Source organism: Drosophila kikkawai, chromosome 3R (genome assembly GCF_030179895.1).
Source record: "Drosophila kikkawai strain 14028-0561.14 chromosome 3R, DkikHiC1v2, whole genome shotgun sequence".
In the NCBI taxonomy this organism is placed as follows: Eukaryota; Metazoa; Arthropoda; class Insecta; order Diptera; family Drosophilidae; genus Drosophila; species Drosophila kikkawai.
Genome location: NC_091731.1, coordinates 36,509,056 through 36,531,806, shown reverse-complemented (window position 1 = coordinate 36,531,806; position 22,751 = coordinate 36,509,056). Strand labels below are relative to the sequence as shown.

At 43.9% G+C, this 22,751-nt stretch overlaps 1 protein-coding gene across 2 annotated transcripts; it reads left to right on the top strand.

The window, feature by feature from the left end:
- Positions 1–474: 474 nt before the first annotated feature.
- amon (prohormone processing protease amontillado) lies at positions 475–18,300 on the top strand. 2 transcript variants are annotated; one of them, XM_017182251.3, is made up of 12 exons: positions 475–1,249; positions 11,726–11,833; positions 12,617–12,887; positions 12,982–13,019; positions 13,688–13,764; positions 14,176–14,264; positions 14,804–14,979; positions 15,038–15,351; positions 15,640–15,873; positions 15,938–16,102; positions 16,299–16,416; positions 16,475–18,300. In XM_017182251.3, the coding sequence occupies exons 1-12, from the start codon at positions 1,028–1,030 to the stop codon at positions 16,634–16,636; spliced, it is 1,974 nt and encodes a 657-aa protein (XP_017037740.1). In that variant the 5' UTR covers positions 475–1,027; the 3' UTR covers positions 16,637–18,300. The 2 variants fall into 2 exon arrangements, with proteins under 2 accessions (XP_017037740.1, XP_070143334.1); XM_070287233.1 differs by lacking the exons at positions 475–1,249; positions 11,726–11,833; positions 12,617–12,887; positions 12,982–13,019 and adding an exon at positions 13,395–13,427.
- The last annotated feature ends 4,451 nt before the right edge of the window (positions 18,301–22,751 follow it).

Sequence of the window (22,751 nt, the reverse complement as noted above, 5' to 3'; positions counted from 1 at the left end):
GCGCAGCATAAACCAATGGCAAGGCAGTTGCTAAAATTTAGCACCAAGCGACAGGGGGGCTTGTGGGTGACAGGGAAGAGGAAGGAGCAGCCCCCCAAAGTGGTGACGTCTAAGGTCCGCGGAAACCGTTGCAAAAGCCAAGCCAGCCGGGATGGAAAGTCTAAGTCAGTGGGAAAAGCCAAAGCGAAAGCCCAGCTGGCATAGCTCAGTAATTTTTGGCTGTTCAGAGGCGTGGTCAAGGGGGTTTCAGGGGTTTGGAAAAGCTACGAATAATTCCTACTAGAAATCGTATAAAAATTTATTTAATCTCTCTCAAAAATGAACTAATTATAGCAAAGAAATTCCACCAAAAGTCAGGGGTTCTTAATAAAATATATATTCTATAGGACATCCCCTTCTGTCAAAACAAATAACGCCCCTGCCTGTGAGAGCGGGACAGCAGCTGGCACGCTTCGGGGGTGCGTTGAGTGGGTGGCAGGCGGGTTGGCATTGCTTTGTAAGCTTTCGAGCGAGCTTCCTTGGCCAAGCTTTCGACTCGGCTGCGGCGCCTGGCGGACATTCATAATGGCGTCCGTCGATTCCGGCGACGAACAGTTCTCAGCGCGCAGCGCCCCAGTGAAGTTCGTGGCAGCGCACAAAGAATCCCGACCAGCAGGCCGAAAGCCCCAACCCCCACCACCAGTGGAAAGAGGCTAAGGGAGAGCACAACAACAAGAAGCACTGGAGAGGAGCCCGAAATACACACACTCGGCAGAGGCAAAAAGGAAAACAAATCGCAAACCACAACAAAGGCACTTTTCAGGACCACTGTGATCATTGCTGTTCAAGAGAAAAAAAGGACATATATATCAAAAAGAAAAACTCCAGCGTGTGCGACGAAGCGCGTCCTTTCGACACCTACTGACGACAGCCCACCACCAGCACCGCCACCCCCGGATTTCTTGTTTTGTTGGGCTGCCAGTGTTGCCCCATCGTCGCAGGAGCCAGCACCACCAGGAGGACAAGGACTCGCTTCACTCTGAAACCCATGGCAGCAGCCGCATGGAGCTGTCTGCTGAGCGCCGGGCTTCTGGCCCTGTTCCTGCCCCTCCAGCTGGCCAGCGCCGGAGCGGGAGCGGGAGCAGGCGGCGGGGGATTAAGCGGTCCATCCGTGTTCACCAGCTCCTTCCTGGTGCGCTTCCGGCGCGGCGTGGACAACGGATTCGCCCATCAAGTGGCCGACAAGTACGGCTTCGACAACCTAGGCCCGGTAAGTGGACTGTGTGCGAAAAATCAATTATTATATTGCCGTCGGCTCGTGGTCTGTGCCAGGTTGCTAGCAGCGTTTCGAGGGGGCGCAAGTTGGGCTGTTAGCAGGAACAGGAGCAGGAGCAGGTAGACAGGCTGCAGTTGTCAGGCGAAGCGCTAATTGTGTCTGCTCGACTGGCGAACGTGTTTACGTGGCAGAAGCGTGCTTGGAATGCCAGGGCAGGAGCCCAAGTTTTCGGCTCTGGCATTGGCCAACTTCCGACGGCCGAGCGGGGTTTCCGCTGCATACTGCCAGGCGCATTGCATGATAAACAGCCATTGCATTTCGGGGCAAGGTCAGAGAGAGAGAGTGGCAAATAAAAGGGCAAAAAACTAGTTACACAGGGCAAATAATTAAGTCTTAGTTGGTGAGGATTTCCTATGTATTCTTGTCTTGATGTTTTTAAACAGTGTTTTAAAAGTAAAAAAAACAAGATAATTAATACTCAGAAATCTCTCCTAATATAAAGTAAAGTCATAAAAGGGTATATTTATTGCAATTCTATGAGGTTTAGGGTTTTCATTATCAACTGTCTCTATGGAATATATATCAGCATTATGTCCACTTTAATGTCATTATACCATCTTGAATTTTCTCTCCGTGTACCTCCAGTAATTGCACATAAAAATACTTTTACTTTCATCCCTTCACCCCGAAGGGTTGAGCAATCCAGACGGCGCTATGCCGCCCACTGGGACTGCGCCTGGCATCCGTCAAAATAATGCATAACCATTGCCCAATTCTGTCAGAGCCTGACAGCTATGACGCGCACTTGTTGCATGGTCTCGGAGATTGGGTCAATAACTCATTTGCAGACTGGTGAATTAATGCGAATTCAAGAGCTGGAACGGGCGCCATTAATTAGGGACATCAATTACAACTAGGAGTCGAGATTCAGGTCTAGGAATCGGGAAATAAGGAGCCTAGATAAGGCAGGCGCTAAATCAAATTAACTTTCCTACGCTTCGGTAAGCTGATATCCAGTCCGGCACCTGAGGCGCCCATCGGGAGTCGGTAGCTGGAGCTGTCCTTGTTATCTGCTGGCTTTATTGCGACATCGATGCTGTTTGCAATGGCGCAATCTCAACCGGCCCCCAGCATCCTGCGTCCTGCGACAAAGCTGATTGCAGGCTATAGTTGCCATGGACACGGCTCTCGCCCGTTGCACAAGCCAATCCGTAAACGTATGCGAGTGGGGTCATGTGCCAGGCGAACTCTATTGTTGCTAATTGCGTCGGAATGTTTTTCTGGTGAAGATAGAAAATGGCAAATTGTTGTCGCAAAATCCACACCAATTAAATCTCTGCTGCTGGCTGAATGAGTTTAAAACGGTTGCAATTTTCTAAGAAATTATTTCAGTTATTTTTATCCCAGGCAGGGTTACTTTTTGCAAGTAATTCGGGCTAATTATTTATTGATTTTATAATAAATCCCTCTGCTTGCTAACTGATTTAGCTTGTCAAAAATAGACCCCAAATTTAATTACAAATTGCAGTCCGCTGGGTTCCCCGGTTGGACCCTAGAACTCGAACTCGGTTTCGTTTTTAGATAATTGCCAGAAATCCCAAACTCATCATGCGTATGTGTGGGTGTGGCCCTTGTAATAAAATTGCGGCACATGTAGCAGTAAGGAAAAACAACGAAAAAAAACTCGACAAAAAACTCATGAAATCTGTTGCTTTTCCTACGTCAAACGCTATCGTCGAATACAAATCAAAATGTATCCCAAACAGAGCGTGTGTGCGGGCTACGGGAGGGCGGAACTGGGCACACAGGCACTTCAGCTTCAGCTCCCTTTCCCAATCGATATTGCGTATACGCCGCATGTTCGCCTTATCTGCAGCAGGACTCTCTGTGTGTGTTTAGATTTTATTGCCTTTGATGTTACGACCTTATCGGCAGTAAAACGTTAGATTCCGATTCAGTCAGCTATTGCCGTGCAAATCTAAACAAATCTCGAACTCAATCGCGATTCCTGTAATTGCTGGCCGACAATTTAAATAAGAGCCAGGGGAACCAGGCAAACCGTCAGAAGGATCGAGGTGGAGATGGAGATGGCGAAGGCAAAAGTCAATTTCTTGCCCAAGTAAATACATATGCTGCGTTGCGGCCCACGCCGGATTTGCGTCCGCCCACGCAGATGGCGGAGTTTGATATGAGCAGCTCTGCAATTTTATGCCCACTGGTTGCCCAGAATAATTTCCAAAGTTCCTGCTGCTTTTTCGTGCCTAATGCGAAGAGCGCGTTGTCTTTGGTGATTAAAAGTTTACCCGCCGACCAGACATGCACACACTCTGTGTGTGAATGGTTTCTGTGTGTAATAACTTTAAAAGCTAACAAACTCACCTGTCAGTAAGCAGTAAATTCCCTCCGCCTCCCCTCTGAGCCGCTTGTCGTCGGGCTGTGAGCCAAATCCTTGCATAAAGCGTTAAGTCAGGGCTCCTTTTGACGTGGCCAACGGCAACAGGCGTTAGGCTGCCGCCTTTATGCTTACCCCTGTTGCTTGCAAAGCGCTCTTAAGCCCTAAGAACAGCAGCAGCAACAATAGTGATTGCAAGAGCCACAGCACATTGTTAGGTGAGCATTTACGGGTACTCAAAGGAGGAAGATGTAACACCACACAAAAGATAATAGCTTGGACATTTTATGTGTTGATTTTGTAAGGCCTTTTAGCATGAAAATAGATCTAAGAAGAATTAATTAGGTAGAAAGAAACGTCTTTAATTAGTCTACTTTAATTTCAGGTAAATGCTTTTGCATCTTGTACTTTATTTTATTAGTAAATTTAATATTAAATTAAAGATCTTTATAAACATAATTCTTATATCCCAAGTAAACTCTCTTGATTAAGGTCAACTTTCCACTTATTTTTCTCGTGCATCTCATTGCTGATGCCATAAGACTACGTATTTGCTTCCTTGAAGCTTGTCCCACATCTGTCCGACTTCTCGGAAATGTCAGCACTCATCAGCTATTCATAGTTTCCTACTACTCGGCAATAGTGCTCTCATAAATTATGCAAGAGAGATGCGATCTTATTAGAATGCAAGCAAATATTCGTACTTGGCCTGCATTGCTGCCACTAAGGCGAGAATCGTTCTTGGCTCAAACCAAACCGTATTTGGCTGGGGGTTTTTCGGAAAAAGACAAATGTCGCAATGACTCTGCGGCCTGACATTGGCACATTCATCTCCGTTTGCTTATCGCTGGCTGGCTGTTTTCCTTTCATTTATTATGCCAAATGAAAAACGAGTTTACAAATTCGGTGGCCGCTCGCCCAGATGGTTGCAAATTAAAGACACGGACATTTGTAACCCAGGGCTAGCATATGTTGGCAAATACAAGACAAACAAAGGCGGCACACTGGGCAAACAGAGACGCAGCTGGAGTTCAAGATGGCAGGCCAGGACAGGCCATTCTCGGCCGGGCCTGGGAAAAGGTTCTCCGAAAACCGCAGACACACAAAGGACACTCTCTCAAAGCACACACACTCGCAGGTCACACAGGACACCACATACTGCACACTCGACACTCACACCCACACAATGCCTTATCACGTATACGCACTGTTGCGGCCCAAGTCTAGGCGCATTATTTATTTATTTTTAGCCTGCCTTGGCAAGCAGCTCGATGGTCCTTTGCCGGACAAAGGCTGCTCTTGCCAAGGACCCGATGACAGAAATTTCTCACAGATGGAAGTTTTACGACTATTAATGCAGCAATTGGCTCTGAATACTATAGTTTTGCCCATGCGGTTAGCCAACCGTTCTTAATCTACCCAAGCATTTAATGGTCAAACCTTTTTGAAACCCATATAAAGCTGAATTAAAAATATTCCCGCATCATGAACTACAGTGATTCAGAATAAACACGAATGATGTCTTTCCACAGCTATTTCACATTTACGATGCTATTTATGACGCACACTAAATGCGGTTTATGTTCATGGCTTTATACATAGTCCTGCAGCTTGCAACTGACTTGGTTGGCTAAAAATAAGTTGCACAGATAGTAGGAGATCAGGGAAAAAATATATTTTAATAGGTTAAGTTAATAATGCAACCAAAAATCACATTTCCCTCAAACCCATCACTTCATCCCTTCATATAATTTAAATCAGGGCTTTCATTGTCAGATTACTCTAAAATTTGAATTAAAAAGTTGACATTGGCTCAATAAAATTACCGAAAAGTTCACCCTCAGCAGCACATTCACCTTAAGCGAGGCAACTTTTCACTTTCCCCCATGTGAAAACGAGACGAGGACGGAAGCCCAACATCTGGCAAATATTTGACAACTTTTCGTTTGCATTTTGAGGATATCGTATTACGCAACTTGGCCATATCATTTGGCCCAATGTGTGTTGTCAACTATAAATTGTCAGACAAAGAGCGGGGCATGGATTTCATTAGGGCCTAATGCTAATTAGAAAGTTTTTGGGTCGCATACAGAAAAACTGTTGGTCATTTGTCATCCATCCTTCCAGTGGCAGGCTTTAACTAGTTCTACTTGACTCGTGTTCAACTTTTTCTAGGTGTTTTCGCCGGGATATTCAGTAGGTGGGAAACATGGGGAGGCACTAAAAATAGACAAGCTGTAAACAAGTTGGCTGGCTCAGCGTGGATCAGCTCCCATAATGGAACCAATGGACCGTGCTCCAGGTGTTTCTGTCGGACAGGTGTCGCGCAAAGCACACTCCCCACCTGGCAGCTGGATGTCCTTGGCTGGCTGGCTGCTGCTATACTGCTATACTGCCAGGCTGCCAGGCTGCCATTCTGCCACTGTGGCTAAACAATTTAATAAATCAACACTTGAGCCAAAGTTTTGTCAAATATTTTGGCCTCCACAAAGGAAAATACTTGGAGTGCCATAAAGAGTCCTAACGAGGAGCGACCGAGACCGAGACCGAGGCAAACACAAAGCCCAAACGTGCCGCTTGCTCTTTATAAATAATTAAAAAACTTTTCAGCCCCGTCTGCAGTTGATAAACGAGTGTGTGAATAAAACACAATACATAATTACGTTTCGCTCTCGCGTGTGTCCTGCCCTGTTCAGTTCGCCCTGCAAATGCCAAAGGTCAGTTGGGGAACAGAAAATTTCATTCTTATAAAATTAGATGAGAATCTTGAAATTTAATTAGCCGACTGCCATCTGGCGAGGGTCCGAAGAAAAGCAGAGAAAGAGCTCTCTTCTTGCGACCATAAAATGTCGCGCCTTGCCTCCTCTGTTTGTTTGCTTTGAGAAATCGCTCATACGCAGTGGCCGCCCGCTCTGGTGCTCTGGCATGTCAATGTCAACAGTGCGCTAGATAATTATGTTGTTGTGCGCCCGGGGCGGGGGCCGGGCCAAGCTGGCTGTGCCCTGCTCCGAATAGAAAAGCGCCTTAGCCGCGTTCAGCTCAATTTCATGGCCCTCCATTTGACCCACTTGCAAAAGGGTTTGCGATTCATTTAAGCTTTCTTATGGCGGAGAACAGAAAGCCATTTCAACACAAGTACGTTCCCAAGAACTCAATTAAAATGTGAGCTGTGGACCCACGCAGGATTAAGTTAAGTGTAATGCCGGAAATGACAGTTGCAACTTTCACAGAGACTGGTTGCAAATGTCACAGCTTCCTGCAGTATGAACTCTAATTCAATTTGCTTTTGAGTCGACCAACTTTTATTCAACTTTTGCATTCAGTTGGCCAGCAAATCAAATGGTACAAGCACTGGCACATGCCAAGAGCCTCAATCAAGGCTTATTAGTGGCGATGTGCGCAGCTGTTTGTCTTTGCAGCATCCTGCTGAATTATTCAGGAGCCCCACTCATTTGCATTTCGTTTCTCCAATTTGCCACCTGCCACGGAGCCACGCCACCGCCATCGCGCTCTTCTAATTTTAAGGCTCTGCAAATTTGCATGCCATTTATTGACGACTGGATTTGTGCGGATCGCCAAGCTGTCAATCTAAACACGCTTATTTGCATTGTTTTGCCCCGAAGAGACAGACGTGGCTTATATTTGTTTTCGGTTTTTTTGTCGTTCTTTTTGAATTGAATAAAAGTGTCATTCCCCTTGATGGAGGGAGAAAAATACTTTTCATTCCGAGCCACATCTGATTGCTATCGCCTGAATGGCATTTCAGCAGCCTGCACAAGTGATTTTCGCTTGTTGCGATAATTTATGCAAACACTATAGCGCCTGCCTGCAGTGGTTATTGATTGATTGATTGATTAATTGCACGGCCGCGGGTGGAAGGCGAGGCCATTTTTCCTAATTAACGCCGCTGCACTGCGCGAGGCGACGGAACGTGAACACATTTATCACATTGTAACGCGGCGGCTATCTATATTGTGTGCATGGCAGTAGTTATTGACGGCTTATGCCAGTAGGAAAATTGGCCAGCTACTATAAAGCTGCTACTGATAAACTGGCTGACTGTGCGGTGACCTGCCCTTGATAAACGGCTGCTGCTGACGTCGGTTAATGCTAGAACTAAACCGGGCCATTGACTAACTTAGCGGGCAAATTGATGAATGGTTTTCCCTTGCAGCCTTCAATATGCGAAAAATAAATGAAAGGCGACGATTGCGTAATGTCTTTTGTTTGAATTGTGGTTAGTTTTATTTCAAAAAGCTTTGTTTCCTAGTTGGAAGATGGATTGGGAGGGGAAATTGAGATTAATGTTTATGCAAAATAAAGGGATAGAAGTGTATCTAGCGACGGGGATACATTTAAAAACAAAAGCAGCATATTTTAAAACGAATTTAATAGCAGCTTATAGTATAGATATCAGGAAAGGAACAATTAAAAAACAAACAAACAGCTTATCGAAAATTAAAATTTAAATTAAATTGAAATTCATGCTTTTTTGATTCAGTTATAAGCTTTAATTTGCATTCTGCTGATTGATAATTACTTAAATCTGTTAATGTTTATATGTATAAATAACTTTCAATGCTTTTCTATTTTCCCAATCATGTCATTTGACGTCACAACAAAACTGAAGCATAAAGCTAAATGATTTTAAAAACACATTCAATGCATAAAATCTAAACAGCGTCCAGCAATTTCTTACTAAATAATGCTAATGCATGCACATAAACAATTTATGGCGTGGGCTGTACAATTTTTCCTACCAAAATAGTTGCCCAAAAATAACTTGAAATGAGGTCAAACATAACAGGCAATTTCTCTGAAGGATTGCAAATATTATACCAGCATATAACTGACCTGTCTAAAGCAATTTAAAGCCGATTTGTTAAACTTGTTGAACTTTTGCTGCAAGAATTCGATTAAGGTAAACAAAGAGCTGCTGTATTAAAAAAGTAAAGCCCACAATGTGTGCTCGGGACACACAGAGGACCGTCCATTGTTGTGTGCTATTTTTGCTGACACTGCCACTGCCACTGCCACTGCAAGATATCTGCTGCATAAATATACCCAGGCTACGTCCCACTATCGAGGGGCAGCACAGCTGCTACTGCTGATATTTTCGCTTTTTATTTTCTGCGGGTTTTTTATTCACCTTTCCAGGGATGACCATAAATTCTCTGATGCTGACGTGCCATGAAAGATGACGTGTCAGGGCAGGGCGCTGGGCGAGATCTATTCCCAGTGATGTAACAGAACAGCTGTTGACCAAGGCCTGTGTCCTGGCACCCTATAAGGACGTCAAAGTTTCCAGCAACAAGTGGCAAAGATGTCAATGGCTTCTTGCCTCTTGGCTCATTAATAAAATTTGCTTTTTAAATGCGCAAGTCAACTAATTATAGACAACATTTTGGCCACACAGAACAGCACACAAACTTTGGCTTTGGCTTTGGTTTTGGCCAACTTTTAGCGAAAAGCGTGTGGGCGCCTCGTCGTTGAGCTTGAAATAACTCACACACATACACTGAAACAAAAGTGGGAGTCGGCCGAACAGCTGCCACTTGCCACGACGCAGTGTCTGTTTCTGTGCGGCTTCTGCTGCTATCCCTACTTTATTTTAGCCCGTACTGGCTGCCGTTATCACACCCATTGTGACACATTATATTTATAATGGCGGCCACACACACACTCGCTCACTCACACACGTCCTCGGACAGACACAATGACAGCTATATTGCTACATTAGAGCGCCCCGCTTGGTTGCTCTTATTATTCGTGGCCCTGGCTTTTTGTTTTTACTGTTACTTTCGCTTATTCCCTGCTGCCAGCTCCATATGTTGGCTTCATGAAGAAAAATCCGCAAATTATGCGGGGTACATCTAAAAATATGCAAGCAATTTGGCGGCATGTGGTCTCGGCCAGATTAGTTAATTCCCGTTTGTTTGTGTGTGCTGAGAGTTGAAGAGCGCCCACTGTGCGTATACGCAATGCTATCGTTATCTATAGCATACTTTCGCGTTCATTGTTTTTTCGCTGTTACTTGGTAAGTCCATTAGGGCGGCGAACCCAGGCTAGCTGGCCAGCTGTTGCAGTACCCATTGGATAATTTACACACAAATTAACAGCGCATAAAAATAGCTGAATTTCCTTGCCCTTCTTGGCATTGTCAGGCTGTCACAGAACTGTGATTGACAGCAGTCAACGGATTGATGGCCCTCGAGCGTTGCCTCTTTGCCTCCTCGTGTCCTGTGTCTGCTTACTTATGCGCGGCACTTGGCGCCTAAGTAAACCAGCAAGTGGTGTCCTTTTAGCCCCCGACTGCCGCGGGGCTGGCCCCTCTATTGACTGGCTGGCGGTTGGCTGACGTGGCTGGCGAGGAATTTATCAATTTGTGACGAAACGCCGCCAGTAAATGAAAGCCGAATTTCTTCCGCGCAATTTCCGAAATATTTATGAAAGATAATACACGGAGAACAAAAACGCTAGAGGGCTGAGATTTTTGTTTACATAATCGAAAGGCAAAGCTGGGAGTCGGATTGAATTTATTAGAAATTAACTTGGCGCTGTCGTCAGACAGTGGGAGAGTTGAGTAATTTTAGGGGGTATATAATCTGAAAAATGTTTAGAAATTCAGAAATTCATTGAACATTCATTCATATTTTTGTGTGCACATTCCCAAATAGAAAAATTACCAAGAACTCGGCGAATACTTTGTGTGGCGCCAGGAAGGCATGGTTTTCTCCTTCATTTTACTGGAAAATTATTCAACACTTTGAGAATTCAACCTTGTTGGTTGATCAAAGAAAATTCCATTACTCTTGCAACCTGTCCGCTGACCCTTATTTACTTGCGGCCAAAGTGAAAATTTACAGACAGCGGCCGCGACATAAAGGCATCCATCGTTGCGCCTCAATTTGCTGGCCCAAAATATCCTTATTCATATTTAATGTAGCGCGGCAGGCGAGAGAATCCTTAAAAGGGCTGCGTGGGCTGCGTTTTGCATAAGCTCACGTTGACGGAACTCCGACAGGAGCCTTTTGTCGCTTGGCTTAGGCAATTATCCACGTGGTGAAGCCTTCCTTGGCTCCATCTGCATAATTTTGCGGTCTGTTCGGTTAATGAGCGACGACGCTGATGGTTTTAAAAATAGATTCCAAAGTCCGGTTTCAGTTTGCCCGGAAATTGATGGCTATTGTCATCCCAGGGCGCCATTAATGCCGCCTTTATTGAGGCGAATTTGCACGAATTATGAATTGATAGCAGCGCCACTCAACGCCGCACAGCTGCTAATTAATCACGATGTAAGCCTGAATTATGCAGGACGCCAGACGTTGTTCCGTTCGCCCAAAAGGCCAAAGTTAAACGACGCCCAGCAGCTGTCCGGCTGCCACTTGAGCCTTCGACAGGGCCAAGAGATGAGCAACATGTTGCAGGAAGAGATACACTGAGGGAAAGTATGGGAAAATAGAAGGAAACTATAAAATGAAAGTTAATATACTTAGGTTTCCTTGAGACTATGAACTAGGAAGACTTTTATTGTAATGGAAATATTTGAAATTATAATTAGTAGAAGTATTAGCATGTGTAAGCCAGATTCTCTCTGTGTATGCCTAAAATAGTGAATTTTTCCCAAGGGCAAGCCTTTGCAACTTGCCTTTAGCCTGTAGCCGGCCAAGTGAAAGTGGGTTTGGCCCGGGGGCCTGGCACGTATCGTTAGGGAAACTCGAGATGCCTTTCACTGAAATTGCAGCAGGCCAAAACGGAAAATTACTGGCTCTGTCCTGGCCCCCCGGCTCCATGCACTCAATTTACCAAAGCCAACTAATGATGATGATGCTGGAGTTGCTGCTGCTGCCACTGCTGGGGGAATCTGCTCCTTCAGATGATGATTATGACTGGCAATTTAGAGCACAATTATGGACTCACGCACACGCACTCTGACACAGGGCTGGGGAAACTCAATTAGAGACCAATTACGGGTCACGCTTCTAGGCGTAAAACAAGCACAGAATTAATGTGTTTTCCTCAATTAAAATGCCACGGGGTCTAATGAAATGTTGCTCTGCATTCTGGAATCTTTACAGCTGGTCGGCGCCGATGGACACGAGTATCACTTCAAGCACCGGACCCTGCCCCACGCCCGCTCCAGGCGGAGTCTGACGCACACACGAGCCCTCAAGAGTCATCCGGCGGTGAGTAGAAGCCATTCATTCGTGGAAACTGCCCTCAAGGTCGTGCTGGAAAATTGCGTACAGCTGGCCACTTGACACACTTGCTGTTATGTTTGTTCAGGCGAACGTAAGGTGTCCAATGCAACGGAATGCAAGGGGATATTTCTATTTATTAGATTTTTTTTTTATAAAAGCTGGAAACAATACATCATAAAATTCCTAGAAGTACTTTTCTTCCAACTATCAAATGCTAGAGTTCAAGCCAAGCATCACCAAAAATAGTCTACACCGGACATTGGTCCGTTTTTCTGACTGCACAATGTCCGTTGACGTTGATGGCATTTCGATTCGATTCGATGTGCGTCCATTTGTCCACCGGCCTGTAACATGGAACGTGCCATTAGGCCATCGTCGATAATCAGCATGCAAAATGCAAAGCGCAAACAGAGCATGCAGTATGGAAATTGGCATGCAAACTAGGTCGTTTCCTTTCCGTTCACAGCTGTTTGCCCAGCTCAGAGGGGCTCTGCTCTCGATTCGGATTGGCACACACGCATAACAATGACCCGCATACAACGGACTTACAAGGGCCTTAGTGACAGATGGGATTCAAGTTGTTCATAGAGATAACGACCTACTTGAAATTTTGAGCTGACAAAAACTATAGAGTAGATAAATCACAATAAATATCTAAATTAAGTATAGCCAACGATTATTATACAAAACCAGCATTTTCTCGAAAGACAACACCATGTTCCACTTCAACCTTGGCATTAATTAAATATTATCCCCAAATTCACACAGGTACATACGGCCGTGCAGCAGCCTGGCTTCAAGCGGGTTAAGCGAGGTCTCCGGCCAGCTGTGCCCGCCATCCATGGCATGAAGTTCGACCTGAAGGCGGGCGAGGCCAACCGGATTGAGGAGGAGCCCACCGACCCGTACTTCCCCATGCAGTGGTACCTCAAGAACACCGGCCAGAACGGCGGCAAGGTGCGTCTCGATCTCAATGTGCAGGCCGCCTGGGCCCAGGGTATCACCGGCAAAAATGTTACCACGGCCATTATGGATGATGGTACGTATTTCCGGAATGGCAAATAAAAATCCCATCTACTGTTTTATTAACTTTTCACTTTTATTTCATTTATTTATCCACGGGCACCCAAAAGGCGTGGACTACATGCATCCGGATCTGAAATTTAATTATGTGAGTCTGAAAAGCCCATTTGCAAGCATTCAGTTTATTTACGCCGGTGGTTAAAGCCTGTTCAATTATTCAAACAGGTATCATGGCATTGAAATTGCCAAAGGCCTTAATTTAATTTTCGGTTTACTGAAATTCATTGGCTACAAATGCAGAAATCAATATCCTAAAGTCAATATGGATTAATAAATAAGATTTGTAATATTAACAGAGCTTCCTTCATTTCATATGATTTTAAACAAATTATTAGTTAGAAATAAACATTGCTATCAGAGGATATTAAATCACAATCTAGCCTTATTTGTTTTTGCGTACTTAAATTATATATTTGTGTATACTCCAAACAATCGATTTTGCGTCAAAACAGCTCGTCAAAAGACTGATGAAGCCTTAATGTGCACAAAAAAGTTGGTAGGAAATTGAAGCTGAAAGCTTCAACTTTTCTCGTCATTAAAACTTTCCACCATCATTATTGTCAAAGTGTCTGCCATGCATATTTAACCAACCGTAGCAGGTAGAGCAGCTAGCCCAGGGACCTAGCCCAGTTACAACCGAAATTACAGTATGAATTGAATAATTTTTATGGGTGACTTGGCCCGCAGGCAACATCGAAACGTACTTTGCCACACGTGTAGCCGAATCTCATTCCGGTTTCCTTTATTTTTTTCCAGAATGCCGAGGCCAGTTATGACTTCAGCAGCAACGATCCCTTTCCGTATCCCCGTTACACCGACGACTGGTTCAACAGGTAAGTGAAAGTGGGGAAAGTAAGGGAAAGCAAGGGAAAAAGGAAAGTAAGAAAAAGCAAGAGGGAAATGGAAAACCCATTGATTGGCCAGCGTTCTAGGGAAACGTCCTTGATAGCCACCTGGTATTTATTGTACACATAAGTTGATTTGTTTATGCCGTAAGGATTACATCATGCGAGGTTTGGAGTTGACCTCGCTACGAATTCACTAATTAAGAGCGGTATAGTGAACTGAGAACTTAAGTGCAATTTTGTGTTGAAACATGGGATTTTCCTTACCCCTTTCCCCTTCCGCCTGGTAGCTTTTAATATGCACTGCATAATGGATAGAGAGAGGACTTTTTATTAAGCTGCTTATCCGCAAATTCTCCCGTAAATATGTAACCCCTGTTTCTACTATATATTTTGCAGCCATGGAACTCGCTGTGCCGGCGAAGTGGCTGCTGCCAGAGATAATGGAATTTGCGGCGTTGGCGTTGCTTATGACAGCAAAATCGCAGGTAAGTGGCTTTTGGGCGGGATGAGAGTCCTACGCTGTGTATACACGCACGCACCTAAGCAGCGCGAACACGTCTTCGAGGACCTGACCTCGAAAGTTTTGTTGGGCTGATAAATCGCATTACGCATACGCAGCGTAATCCGCCGAAAGGGGGTGAATCAATTCGCCAAGCTACATAGCTATGTAAACGTCGAGTATGTGCCTTTCTTAAATGAAAAATTCATGGAGCGCGTGCCGCCATTGTAAATTGAGCCTCGACAAGCTATGGAAACCTTGGGCTATCCCCGGGGAAGAGGCGTCCGGGGACAACAAGTGTGGTCACAAATCCGGTCGTGTTATCTGTCATTTTTATCGTCCGTCAGGGAGGGAAAATCATGTGAAAAATCGGGGAAAATTTCGAACTGCCACGAGTGCAGTGCAATTTTTACGATTGCCATAAAGCGACGACGAGTAAAAGTGACTTGTGCTCGTATAAATATTGATTTATAATTTCCGCCATTAGATTTAATGCATATGTACTTACCCTCGCTTTCGCCGCAGGCATCCGCATGCTGGATCAGCCCTACATGACGGACCTAATCGAGGCCAACTCCATGGGCCATGAGCCTCACAAGATCCACATCTACAGCGCCTCCTGGGGTCCCACGGACGACGGCAAGACGGTGGATGGTCCGCGCAATGCCACCATGCGGGCGATAGTCCAGGGCGTCAATGAGGTATGAGGAGTCCCTCTATATTTCCGAATTTACTGCTAATCTTTGCCAACCCCCGCAGGGTCGCAATGGCCTGGGCAACATCTACGTCTGGGCCTCTGGCGATGGCGGCGAGGAGGACGACTGCAACTGCGATGGCTATGCCGCCTCCATGTGGACCATTTCCATCAACAGCGCCATCAACGATGGCCAGAATGCTCACTACGACGAGAGCTGCAGCTCCACGCTGGCGTCTACGTTCAGCAACGGTGCCAAGGACCCCAATACGGGCGTTGCCACCACGGACCTCTACGGCAAGTGCACGACCACCCACTCGGGCACTAGTGCGGCGGCGCCCGAAGCAGCGGGTGTCTTTGCCCTGGCCTTGGAGGCCAAGTAAGTACCCAAAACTGACGAAGCTAACTCAATTTGCACAGCGGAATTGATATACTTTTAAAATAATAAGAGAAAATCCTAGAAGAAAATGGTGAAACGTATTACTATTTCAAAACTTCCTTTTATTACTTTAACTTATTCTTTTTATTTTATTTGTTTTTGCCAAAAAGTTGGTTGTTCAAATATATATTTCTATTTTCTTCACCTTGGTATTTTTCCGTCTGCATTTTTCTTGACACTTTATGAATTTATGCTAATCCATTGCCAACCCACGCATATTTTTTGCAGTCCTCAGCTGACTTGGCGCGACATCCAGCATCTGACGGTGCTGACTTCGAAGCGCAACTCTCTGTTCGATGCCAAGAACCGCTTCCACTGGACAATGAACGGCGTGGGCCTAGAGTTCAATCACCTCTTCGGATTCGGCGTGTTGGACGCGGGAGCCATGGTCACGCTATCCAAGCAATGGCATGCAGTGCCTCCGCGTTACCACTGCGAGGCAGGAGAGCTAACGCAGCCACAGTGAGTTTATACCGGGAATAGATTCTCTCTAAATGGAACAAAATCCTTATATAATAATTCTTAGAGCTATCATCATGGGCCGATCGCTGTTTTGGGAGATCAAGACCGATGCCTGCAAGGGCACTGACACGGAGGTCAACTACTTGGAGCATGTCCAGGCGGTGATATCGGCGAATGCCTCACGACGTGGAGATCTGGAACTGTTTCTGACATCGCCCATGGGCACCAAGTGAGTGGAGAAATTATAAATTCTGATACAGAAGCCTCTTAAGTTTAAAAGATTACTCATTTCTGAAATTAAAAAGGTTTCAAAAGATTTTATTTTTAAAGCCTATTCCTTTTCTAAAATTTGTTTGTATTCTACTAAAATATTAATTTATGAAATTGAAAGCTTACAAATAATTCATAATTAATTACTTTCACAGATCCATGATCCTATCGAGGCGCGCCAATGACGATGACCATCGCGATGGCTTCACCAAGTGGCCCTTCATGACCACCCACTCCTGGGGCGAGTATCCGCAGGGCACCTGGAAATTGGAGGTATTATTAAAATGCTCTTTATTATAAATAAAATGTTAACCAATGTCTTATCCCCCAGGCTCGCTTTAATTCTCCACAAACCCGACATGGCAGTCTGCTGGAATGGTCTCTGGTGCTCCATGGCACCAAGGAGGCGCCCTACCGCACCCTGCACCCATCCTCGCCTCACTCTAAGCTGGCCATTGTGAAGAAGGCGCACGAGGACAAGAAAATGAAGTAGAGAGGGGAGGCAGAGCAAGCCAGAAGGAGGAGTCAGGAGGAGGGTCAGGTCCAGATAAACATCCGCGTAGCGACGTCCATTAGGCAGCTTGGCGTTTTATCAACGAGTTTAGTGTGAGGTTCAAATAAAAGTGCTGGCTGTGTTTTATTTTGGAATAGGATTGATTGAGATTAAACCAATGATTTGCCTGCATTTTTCCTTTCTTAGCTTAACTTTCTAATCTGTTTAGTATTTTGTGTTGAATCTTTGGAACTGAAAGTTCACTTTACTTATGTGTAATTGATTAACTTAGTTTGGTGAGCTAGCGCCCAGGGTGCCATATGCCGTTAAACATTTATTTAAATAATTTTCAACTTTTACGAGTAATTCTGGAAATTGCAAAGCGCACATTTACCACAGTAGAAGAGGAAGAAGAATATACCCCAAACTCAACACCAAAGCCTGCCCCAGCAAACTCTGTAGTGAATATCAAAGAAAAACCACTAAATATGAACCATGAGAAACAGGTATAGCAGGTATATGAAAGAGGGGCTAAATGTAAAACAAATGAAATGAAAAACAACTAGAAAAATGAATCAAAACGATGATAATGAAACCAGGAAAAACCCTATGTAAATGTGTAATATCTATATGTATACATACCCTATCTTTAACAGCGTCCTATGCCGTTAGACTCCTAAATCGATCTAGTATAAAATACAAACTAAACAAAGTATTTACACGTATTTTAAAGCTACGTCTTTTGTTTTCCATAACATAAATATAAATATATATTGATATACACGAATATACCTACTTAAAGGATACTTAGCAAGAACATAAAATGTTAATCCCAGAACGCGGAACAAGTTTGTCGCTTCTCTTTGGTTGCAAGCTGGATTCTGCATTTGTTTCGATAAACGCATTTACATACATCGTTTTCCTTTCAGTTTCTTTCGGGGGCCAAAAAAAAAAAAAAACAGAACATAGTAACATTTACAGTATGAGAACAAGGATCACAAGCAGAGCGAGTGTTAGGTAAAACATAAACAAATGTTAAAGTACAAGTGCTGAACCTTTGAACGGTGAGCAGAGAGCCTAGAGTCTAGCATGTAGCGTCAGATACAGATACAGATACAGATACAGATCGTTTTACCTAGTCTAATAACTGAGATAGAGCGCATTGTTAAAGTTTATCGATAATGTGCCGAGGAATGAATATAAAAAAATATATATACATATATACGGAACCATATATGAGTACATACATGTGTAATTATTAATCGAAAACCACACGAAGAGATGCGGGCAGCAACTGTGGCATAACCATTATATACATACACCGAATATTCAACTATATATGCATTAATGTATGATACAGATATATTATATACCACGAAAATAAACGCAAGAGTATCTTATGTGGATGTTAAGTTGATCTTTGATGTTGTAGATACAAAGCCGAACACACAGAAAACCCGAGTAGCACACCGTAGAGTTACACCCAGAACACTCAGATCACCATAGGAATATGGATATCTACACAAGATCAAACACCGATTTTTGATTGCATATTCAATGAGTTCCCATGGCGTTCCATATGCTTTCGTCTTTTGGTGCGGTTTTGTCATTTCCATGTAATTGAACAGAAAGAGAATTTAATTTTGTAAATAAAAGTTAAGAAAAAACGGATTACAAGTGTTTTTGGTGCGGTGGGAAGTTACAAAATCAAAATCCTAATATTGGGATTTTTTAAGGATTTTTATTCGATGTTTTATGTTCTATTGGAGGTCGTAATATGGGTTAAATCGGGTTAGACTGATTCATTAATTCCATTTTAGCAATCTTATATTTATTTCTAAACAATTTTAAATTGAATGAATATTTTTTTGAGTGTATTAACTAAGCTTTCAAAGCTCCATGCAAACTTTTACATCCCATGCTTGTGTCAAGGATAACTCAGAACTTTTACAACAAACTTCCTGCGAGCTTTTTAAGCTTTCCTTAAATTTCCAAAAAGGAAGATAGATATACCCTGGAGCTTTGTGCCATTGGTCTCTGGCTGAGAATTTATTGACCACTCTTTATATACGTTTCCTTAATATTATCCACATCAATTAATTATGGAACACTATTTTAGCCACGTCCCGGACACACTTTCAAAATATAATTAATGAAAGCCAATTAATATGCCAGAATGAGCATGTGCTGTGCTGCAGGACGTGCAGGGCAAAGGGATTCGGATTACTGTCCTTCCTGTCTTTGGTATGGCAAAAAAGATATTGCTTATGACGTAATACATGTTCCGAAACTATGGCCATTCGTATCTGTTTTAATTGCTAGTGATTTATAGATTTCTACCACCAGCACATACTCACTCACAGTCTAATAATGGCCGAAGCTAAATTCGGAGCGTTATGCAAAAAGGGCAACAGTTTTAATTGTTGACTCAACTAATTGCGCGATATCCGGCTAGAAGTCGCCGGCAGTATCAGCCTTGTCCTGTGTCCGGGCGTGTCCTGCCAACCATTTGTTGTTCCGTTTGTTTGAAGCCGGAAATATTTATTAACTAGAAATTGCATAGCACAAAGGCGACGGTGGCGGCGGTACAGGAAGGAAGGAAATGGGCAAACATGTGACGCACCCCCAAAGGCAAATAAATACAAGCACAAGAAGAGGCACACCACGGCGTATACATACTGCTGTACGCAACGTGTCGGCTACGTGTTGTGTTTTTAGGCCTTCATAAATCATCTGGGCTGCGGGCATATGATAAATTGTCATACTAATTGTTTTTAGCGTCCGAGACAGGGCCGCGCACTAACGTGGCCACAATGTTTCGGGCCAAGTCCAAGGAGTTTTCCTTAAAAAAAAGAAAAGAAACAATTGAAAGCATTATTTTCGCTGCCCCATTAACATGGCCTGTCAAATATTGCATATCATTTGGCAGCAAAAGCTGACAATTAGTTTAATTTTTCAAAAAGTTCTGTTATTTTCTGTTAAACTAGAGCGAAATAATAAGAAAATTTACCCGGAAATTCGGAGAGATAACTTTTTAAAGAGAAGTACTTAACAAATATTTCAATTATTTCCAGAAATATTTGTAGTTTAAGTTTATACAATAACATTTTGTATTTAAATATTTGTGTTTAGCTTCTTTTATCTCTAATTTTAACTTTCTGGCTTGTAGTTTCACTAACTAAATTCTGGGAACTGTTTCTCACTTAACCTTACCCTAAATGCAGACCCTCACCCATCCATCAATCATAATTAGCAGGCGCAACTGGCGATATCATGTGCTCATCGATGGATGGCCAACGCGTTGCGAGGATGACCAAGGGCGATTGTCGATGGAAAAAATGTAACTGGGGAGCTATTTGGTTACATGCCCGCCCGGTCAATATGCAAAAATATGTTATGTTTTTTTACATGGTAACAAGTTTTTGATTTATGACACATTAATCGTGACAGACCGCCCGCCTTCCTGCTTTTTGGGTCAGGTCAGCTGGGCGGGGTCTTCCCCAGCAAAAGCTTCGTCGAGAGCAGCTTCCAAGAGAGGGAAGAGAAGCGGGAATAGCAACAGGTTTTTTGGCCGTTGCGGTTGCTTTCGGGCCACTTTCTTCTTTGGGTCTTCGGACATGTCTGCGGGACAAAGTGTTTGACACTTTAATGAACTGCCCGGGGTCGCGTGTGTGAGCAGTTCATTAATATTAATGCCCCGGGAGCTGGAGCTCTGTTTTTTTGTTGTTGTTTTCTTTCTTTCTTTGGGGGCATGGCGCAAGCCGGGCCATGCGAAATTGGTAGAGCAAATCGCTCTGGGCCAGACACAAATGTCAATTGCCGGCCATTAACTAATATTTGGTAATTGCTCTTTAATTGAGCAACGCTCGGACTCGATATACTCAGAGTTCTGGCCAGCCCCTAACAGTGGGTAATAACAGTCCTCCGTCCTGACCTTTGACCACTCAGATACGGCCCGATCTGTTACCTTTAATGCTGTCATGATTTGTGTTTTTGGCGCCCCACATAATGGCCCTGATTATCTGACTGTAATTGTTCTTGGCCCGCCCCCCGGCCTGCTGCTGTTGATGTCATGATTTATGGCCCTAAGTCCCTGGCCCACGTGCCCTACAAAATTTTAATTAACAAAGACACCCACCACTCCATGCCTGAGTCCCGAGCCAATCACTGCGATTGGTCCTATAAATAAATCTTATCATCATCCCACCACCGACTTTTGACGTTGCCAAATTGTTACTGTCATTGTTTGGCCTTAGTTTTGTTTATCTTCTGTGCAAAGATAAACAGTAAACAAGGTGGGGGGAGGCAGGGCATAGGGCACATCACCAGAACAACGGCCATCAGCAGGAATCCCAACAACGAACTGATACCTTCCCTTGGCCCGGGGACAGTGTATTTACTATTTACTTTTGGACACGCAGCTTTTTGCTGGTGTCACTGTCAATAGGCTGATAGGTTTTGCCGGCTCTTAGGTGGAAAAGCCTCCTTGTAAGTTACAGAGGAGGTGGAGCAGGAGGAGCAGTCCTTCCTGGCAACAAATTAAATGAATTCGCCCGGTGCCAATGGGCAAAATGATTAAATTAGGAGGGCACCTTGGCTGGAGTCCCCCTGGAGGCCGTTTCAGGATTTCATTTGGCCCCTAACAAATTATGCATATTTATAAATGTAAATGCTGGCCACTGGCCATTCGGACGTCACTCTGGCTCCAGCTACGGCTCAGGATCCTACTCCTGCTCCGTCTCCATTTCCATCACTGGCTGATGAGCAGCCGTCGGCAGCTGTAGCCCCGCAGTCATTCCTGATGTATGACTCCTCATTATGCGCATAAATGGGTATTGTTCGGGCCTGGCCAAAAAGCCTGTTGCTGTTGGCCAACAGCCATGCCGGCCTGTCTGATGGAATGTTCTGGTGATTTAGGCCTATAAATCTGAGCAACACAATGGTGTGCACTGAAAGGAAAAGAGCTTGAACTCTACTTAGAAAAATTATAAGGAATATCACTACATAATTACGTACTATATTCCCCTATAGCCTGATTATCTCTGTCTTAAAATAATCAAGGAAATGTACCTTACTATTACTATTTTATCTGTGATTATATTTTCCTTAAATATTTTATAATATAATCTTATTTAATACATTTTTTCCCCAGTGCTAATACTAACTAGTTTATGATGAATTCAATTGGTTGCTTTATAGGTTGGCCAAACCGCCTTATCAATTAGAGCGCCTCTTCCACATCGACCACACAATCCCACAGACACACACATAAACACACTCGAGATTTATGGATAACAATCAGAACAATTAACTGGTCCAGTAACTGCTCTCTCCAAGGAAGTGAGCTGTATCTGTGTGTTCACCGTACGTCCGTCTGAGCGTCTTCTATTTATTGTTAAATATTGTTTATGCAATGCTGTCCATTTGTGGTCTGCTGTGTGCGTCTCCAAGGCACCGTTTATACCTAATTGAAGGCATATGTTGTTGTCTGGCAGCAAGGAAACCATTGCCCGGGTAAACAGAGACAATGTGTGAAGATTACAGAAGGCAGAGTCAGCCATAGCCAGCCAGAGAGTATTCTTTTTCACTACTTAACACAAAATTTAAGATTTAATATATCATAATTTGGCTAATTATACAAGAAAAACTTCTTAAGAGATTATTTTAAAATTTATTTAAAATATATTTTGCATTATTATGACAAAGATATGTACACTTCCCCTGACAACTAGTGACATTAAGCTTGCCTCTCTTTGGCCACAAAACTATATGTATAAACACTCCCTAAACTGTTGCTGCTGATGCTCCGGCGATGACTGAAGTTATTGATTGAGCGGATGATGAGCTCTGGTAACTGAGCGCTGCCGCAGAAAATGCAAATCGCAATCCGTCGGCTAATTAATTAATTATGCACATTTTGCACAGTCGTCGTTGTGGCAGAAAGTGGCAGAGTGGCAGAAAGCGGCTTTTGATGTTCGCCCGCCCAAAAACACGAGTAGTTCCGCAGATTTATGTAAGACAAGCAACGCCCTAAGGTTGCATGTCGCCAAAACAGGTTGCTCGAACCCGTAACCCACTGTAAACCGCCGTAAGCCGAGACGGCGCTTAAAAGCTC